This window comes from Jaculus jaculus, chromosome 2 (assembly GCF_020740685.1).
Source record: "Jaculus jaculus isolate mJacJac1 chromosome 2, mJacJac1.mat.Y.cur, whole genome shotgun sequence".
NCBI lineage: Eukaryota > Metazoa > Chordata > Mammalia > Rodentia > Dipodidae > Jaculus > Jaculus jaculus.
In genome coordinates, this window is record NC_059103.1 from 165,604,338 (window position 1) to 165,611,326 (window position 6,989).

At 41.9% G+C, this 6,989-nt stretch overlaps 1 protein-coding gene across 5 annotated transcripts in view; it reads left to right on the forward strand.

Annotated features, from left to right (window-relative positions):
- Positions 1-5,787, forward strand: part of Ndufaf6 (NADH:ubiquinone oxidoreductase complex assembly factor 6) — a 32,648-nt gene extending 26,861 nt beyond the window's left edge. For all 5 annotated transcript variants that reach the window (XM_045143613.1, XM_045143614.1, XM_045143617.1 and 2 more), the window contains one exon: positions 5,635-5,787. In XM_045143613.1, the coding sequence (XP_044999548.1) occupies positions 5,635-5,763 (129 nt within the window). In that variant the 3' untranslated portion in view covers positions 5,764-5,787. The remainder of the gene's footprint in view (positions 1-5,634) is intronic.
- Positions 5,788-6,989: the final 1,202 nt, after the last annotated feature.

Below are 6,989 nucleotides of genomic sequence, written 5' to 3' on the forward strand. Positions count from 1 at the left end.
AGAACAGAAAACCAAGAAATAGGCAGGCACTATAGTTCAGTTAGAGCTTACATAATATCCACAAAGTCCCAGGTTCAGTATCCAGCACTTCATAAAATCAGGTCAGGTGGCACTTGTCTACAATCCCAGCAGGAAGTGGAAACAGGATAATTAGAAGTTCAAAGTTGGGCTGGAGAGATGGCTCAGCAATTAAAGGTGCTTGTTTGAAAGCCTCATGGCTTGGGTTTGATTCCCTAGTATCCTTGTAAAGCCAGATGCCCAAAACAGCACATGTATCTGGAGTTTATTTGCAGTGGCAAGAGGCCCTGGAGTGACTGTTCTTTCACTTTCTCAAATAACTATTTTTTAAATTTATTTTTTGGTGTTTGGGACCTTTTATATATGCTGGTCATCCACATTACCATTGTGCTAGCTCTCTGGCTGATACATCCTCTCTTAAAATTCCACAGAATTTAGTAATAAGGCCAGACAAACATGATTTCTCTAAGCCTTCTATCTTGACCACAGCATTTTATATCTTGACCAGAAGAAGCTTGGTATTTGTATTTTAAGTTTTCTGATACTCTGTTATTTTAACAGACATTTCTTGGAAGAGGTGTTTGTTTTCTCTTTTCCTTTAAAATTTTTCATTATGTAGCTAGACTATTATCTCACAAAACTGAAATAGTCTCAATACTTGTATTTTAATATTTCTTTGAAACTGTGTGTGTGTGTGTGTGTGTGTGTGTGTGTGTGTGTGTGTGTATCTTTGAGTATATGTCTTTTTCTTTGAAACAGAGTCTGTATATATCCCAGGCTAGCCTTTAATTTGTCATCCTTCTACCTCAGTCTCCTTATTGTTGAGATTATGGGTATAATGTCTTTCATAGTTTTTATTTATTTATTTGAGAGAGGGAAAGAGGTAGAGAAAGAGAGAGAGAGAAAGAATGGGCATGCCAGGGCCTCCAGCCACTGCAAATGAACTCCAGAATCGTGCACCATCTTGTACATCTGGTTTATATGGGTCCTGGGGAATTGAACCAAGGTCCTTTAGCTTTGCAGGCAAGCACCTTAACCACTAAGCCATCTCTCCAGCCCTTTTCATAGTTTTTTTTTTTTTTTCTTCCTTCCTCCCTTTTCCCCCTCCCTTCCTTTCTTACCTTGCTTTGCAGTCAGCTTCATGTTGTTGCACAAAAAAACCCCACCAAGAGCAGCTTGTGGGAGGAAAGGTTATTTTATCTTACTAACTTGAGGGGAAACTCCATGTTGGCAGGGGGAAAATGATGGCATGAGCAAAGTGTGGACATCACCTCCTGACCAACATCAGGTGTACAACAGCATCAGGAGAGTGTGCCAAACACTGGCAAAGGGAAGTGTCTATAACACCCATAAGCCCACCCCTTACAATACACTTCCTCCAGGAGGATCCAATTTCCAAATTGCCACCAGCTGAGGATTCAGACTACTTAAGTTAATGGGGGACAAGTTTGAATGTAAAACATTCCTCAAGGGCTGGTGTGCTTGAATTCTTTTGTCTCTAGCTGGTGGCACTGTTTGGGAAACCTTAGGGAGGTGGAGCCTTGCTGGAGGAAGTGAGTCACTGGGGACAGGCCTTTAGGATTTATAGCCCAACCTCACTTCCTGTTCTCTTTTGATTTCTGTCTGTGGTTGAAATGTGACCCACTGGCTTCTTGCACCTGCCATGCCTTTCCCACCCTGACAAAATGTATCCTCTTGGAACTGTGAGCTGAATTAAACCCTTTCTTCCTTCAGTTGCTTTGGCCAGGTATTGGTTTATAGCAACAAGAAGGTAACTAATACAGAAAGTTGGTACTGAGAGGTGGGGCTGCAGATGCAGTAAACCTGACTATGTGGTACATAGGCTTTGGGAACTGGTTGTGAGAGGATTGTTGAAGAATTTGGACCTTTGAGCTAAAGAAGCCTTATAATGCTCTACACAAAGCTTAAGGAGCCATTCTAAAGGGAGTTTGGAAGTCCAGAATGCTAAGAGAGACACAGTGGAGGCTGTTCATCAGGTTCCAAAGGGGAATAAGGACTCTACTAGGAACTAAAATAGAAGCAGCTTGTAGAGCTTTCATCCTGCTCATGTTGTGGGAACTTGAGCGAAGTTGCATTTAGCGGTAATGGCCTAATGTGTTTGGTGGAAGAAGTTTCAAGGGAGAATAGTAATGTCTGTGGTGCAGCTTTTGCTGTCCTTATTCAGATCTACAGTGAGAGAAGGAGCACCAGGTGGAACATAAAGATATGAAAAATGTGAAGTTTGGCAAGGAAAGGAGTTTAGACAAACTTAAAGTTCCAGACAAGGAACTTAACAAAGATTAGCATCATTAATGAGAAGCCTACCGCTCTGCAATAAGGGAAGGTGCCATGAAGGCAAAACCCTATTAAAGGCTCTAGCTTGTGAGAATACAAATTCTTTTTTAAATTAACTTATTTATTTTTAATTAACTTATTTTTTTTCTTTTCAAAAACATTTTTTATTAACAACTTCCATGATTATAAAAATATATCCCATGGTAATACCCTCCCTCCCCCAATTTTCCCCTTTGAAACTCCATTCTTCCCATCTCAATCAGTCTCTCTTTTATTTTGATGTCATGATCTTTTTCCTCCTATTATGATGGTCTTGTGTAGGTAGTATCAGGCACTGTGAGGTCATGGATATCCAGGCTATTTTCTGTCTGGAAGAGTACATTATAAGCAGTATCCTTCCTTTGGCTCTTACATTCTTTCTGCCACCTCTTTTGCAATGGACCTTGAGCCTTGGAAGGTGTGATAGAGATGTTTCAGTGCTGAGCACTCCTTTGTCACTTCTCAGCACCGTGATGTCTTCTGAGTCATCCCAAGGTCACCGCCATCTGAAAAGAGAAGGTTCTCGAGCCAAAAGTGAGAGTAGCATTATATATGGGTATGAATATTACAAGAAGTGCTTACTGGGAAGTTTGGTGAGCATAGTATATACATTTAGCCAGACAGCAGTGGACGTTACACTCCTAGGGCTCGTGACTACCCATGTTGTAGGTTTTCAGTATCAGGGATGTATTCCCGGGATGTATTCCCTCTCATGGACTGGGACTCCAGTCCAATTATAGGGCCATTGTTTTCCCCCATAACAGACATACCACGATTGCACCTGTTGTCTCATTTGGCCTGGCTGCCAAATTTTTTTTTTTTTGCATTTTTAAAAATGTATCCATTTATTCATTTGTTACTTGGAGTTTGTATAGGCATCACCATCCACTTCATTCTGGGGAAGGGTTTGAATGAGTTATCTCTGGACGATTTTATAGCTATAGCTATAAACTTAGAGTGAGGAAGAAAATTCAAGCACCCATTCAAATGATTCACAAAGGGGAAAATGAATTTGCTTTAACAATTCCAGTCTTTCAGAAAGTTAGTTCTCAGGGTGTTTCTCACCTCAGTGCATAGCAAATAAAACCAAGGACTCAGCTTATGTGTCAGTGTCTCTATTATCATAAACATTGACTTAAATTTTCAAGTTTCTTTCTTTTCCTGTAGACAGTTTTGTCTTTGAAGTGGCTGACGTATTTTGATTAGCCTTCCCTCCTCCTTTCCTTTACTCAATCTCGTCCCCTGACCTCACTTTGGGCCTTTTCACTCCGTTAATCTTTTCTTCTACTTACATACATACAATATCAACCTATTTTTTTTTTTTTTTAAGAAAGAAGGAAATCAGCTAGGCATGGTGGCATACACCTTTTTTTTTTTTTTAATTTTTTATTTACTTATTTGAGAGTGACAGACACAGAGAGAAAGACAGATAGAGGGAGAGAGAGAGAATGGGCGCGCCAGGGCTTCCAGCCTCTGCAAACGAACTCCAGACGTGTGCGCCCCCTTGTGCATCTGGCTAACGTGGGACCTGGGGAACCGAGCCTCGAACCGGGATCCTTAGGCTTCACAGGCAAGCGCTTAACCGCTAAGCCATCTCTCCAGCCCCAATATCAACCTATTAAGTACCCTCCTCCCTTCCTTTCTCTTTCCTTTATGTCTCCTTTTTAACTTACTGGCCTCTGCTACTGAGTTTTTTCCTTCTCACACAGAAATCCAATTATCTGTAGCTAGGATCCACATATGAGGGAGAACATGTGGTGCTTGGCTCTCTGGGCCTGGGTTACCTCACTTACTATAATCCTTACCAGATCCATCCATTTTCCTGCAAATTTCATAACTGCATTTTTTTTTTTAACCGCTGAGTAGAACTCCATTGTATAAATGTGCCATATCTTCATTATCCATTTATCAGTTGAGGGACATCTGGGCAGGTTCCATTTCCCAGCTATTGTGAATTAAGCAGCAATAAACATGGTAGAGCATGTACTTCTAAGGAAATGAGATGAATCCTTAGGATATACCTGGCTGCCAAATTTAAGGTTTGCAGTGTCCACTGTTGAGTATCTCCACTAGTGATTTCTCTCTCTCCCATTGAACTGTATACAGCTTAGCTTTTTCCAGCTTTCTATCAGCTGGTCTACATGGAGGAGGTTATCAGCTCAGTTCCAACAGGATTTCTCAGTGGCCTTGCAGCTCAAGTATGTGGAAGTCTTTAGCAATAGGGTCTTACCATCTATTCCTGGTGGGAAACCAAGAGCCTTGGCAGTAGCCTGTAATGTTTTGGAGGTATCAGTGACCTCCCTGGCCAACAACTCACTGGAAGGTATCCCATCCCTGGCATTGAAAATTTTCTACCAACAATATATGGCTTCTGAATGTTCATTGTCCAAAAAAGTAGGTTTCCATATGACTTATTTATATCCTCTTAGACTTTGATTAGCCCTCCCTCCACCTTTTTTTTTTTCCAATTATTTATTTATTTGAGAGCAACAGACACAGAGAGAAAGACAGATAGAGGGAGAGAGAGAGAATGGGTGCACCAGGGCTTCCAGCCTTTGCAAACGAACTCCAGACGCGTGCGCCCCCTTGTGCATCTGGCTAATGTGGGACCTGGGGAACCGAGCCTCGAACCGGGGTCCTTAGGCTTCACAGGCAAGCGCTTAACCGCTAAGCCATCTCTCTAGCCCCCTCCCTCCACCTTTACTTAATCTCTTCCCCTGACCTCACTTAGGCCTTTTCATCCCCATTAATCTGTTCTTGTACCTACATATATACTATACCATCCTTTTTTTTTTTTTTTTTTCTTTTTTGAGGTAGGGTTTCACTGTAGCTCAGGCTGACCTGGAATTAACTATGTAGTCTCAGCATGGCCTCAAACTCACAGTGATCCTTCTACCTCTGCCTCCCGAGTGCTGGGATTAAAGGTGTGCAGTACCACGCCCAGCTTTTTTTTGAGGCAGAGTCTCACTGTATCCCAGGCTGACCTGGAATTCACTATGCAGTCTCAGGCTGGCCTTGAGCTCAGGGTGATCCTCCTACCCCTGCCTCACAAGTGCTCAGATTAAAGGTGTGTGTCACCACACCCAGCTTTTAATTTTTTTCTCTCCATAGGAGTTTTATTTCAATTTACTACACATACTGAAATTTTAAAAAAATTAGGTACTAGTTTCCTGAGTGCTAGGATTATAGACATGAGCCTACATGCTTAGGTGTACTGACTTTTTTTAGTTTGCTTGAAAGAGTTGAGCCTTTTCTAATCTACTACCCTCTCTCTCTTTTTAGGTTTCTTTAGAAGACTACTTAAAGAAAATTCAGCAAGTGAATTTTGATATATTCCACCCGTCTTTACAGCAGAAGAATACATTACTTCCATTATCTTTGTATATTCAATCATGGAGGAAAAAATACTAAAATGTTTCATGTCTCTAATATTAATGTACTTGTTGTTCATTTTAAAAAAAAGTCTTGGTCTGACTTCTTGTTTAGAAACAGGGAGAAAAGGGGGGCTGCTGAGTCCCTCACAGGTGGACACAAGCCAAGCTCTATGGGACTAGAGTGTGAGGACACTGCTGAGACTCCCTATGCGCTCATTAGCACCGCCGCCAGCCCAGGTGGGCTGCAATTCCTTCCCTGGGAAGTTGGAGCCCCAGGAGCCAGGTAGAAGAGAATGTCATCTTCTTTCCCTCCCTTGAGCCACCCCTTGAGGGTAGGAAGGGGAAGAGGTTCCAGTTAACAGTGACTTAACATGCTTAGCAGTCGAACTCAGGTGTTCGTTCAGTAGAGCTAGGAAAAGCATTTATTTAGAGGTCATGGGGAACTCAACCTTTGAGTAGTATTGGGCTGTGTTGAAGACTGTCCATCCCTAAGTTTTAGCTTTTTTGGGGGGGTGGGGAGGTTCGAGGTAAGGTTTCACTGTAGTCCGGGCTGACCTGGGATTCACTATGCATTCTCAGGGTGACCTTGAACTCACAGTGATCCTCCTACCTCTGCCTCCTGAGTCCTGGGATTAAAGGTGTACACCACCAATGCTCTGCTGTTTTAGCTTTTATAACCATGTAACAACCTATCCATAATGATAAAACAACTCACTTAAAGAAAGGTAGTATATGAGCTGGAGACCTAATTTAATTTTATGTCTGTGACCCAAAAGCTTTTTACTTTGTGGTTAATCCCCACTGTAAAGCTGTCATTGAACATTATCATGATTATATGTAGTATTATGTTGGCAAAATTTGTATTAGTAAAACATATTAATAGCATTGTTTTTGAACAACTATTAAGGAGGTATACATTTGTTGGTTTATGTATGTTTTTTATTCATTTATTTTGAGGTAGGGTCTCACTGTAGCCCAGGCTGATCTGAGATTCACTCTGTAGCTCAGGCTGGCCCCAAACTCACAGTGATCCTGCAATTTCAGGCTTCAAAGTACTGGGATTAAAGGCGTGATCAACCATGCTGGGTAAGGGCATACTTTTTTTTCCAAAGTAGTGTTCAGACAGTGTGGCGGTGTATGCAGCACTTGGGAGACTGAGGTAAGAAGGTCACCTTGAGTTTGGGGCCAATCTGGAGCTACAGAGTGTGGAGCAGGGCAGCCTGTGCTGATGTGAAAAGCAGTGTTCACTGAGTGTCTTTGTGA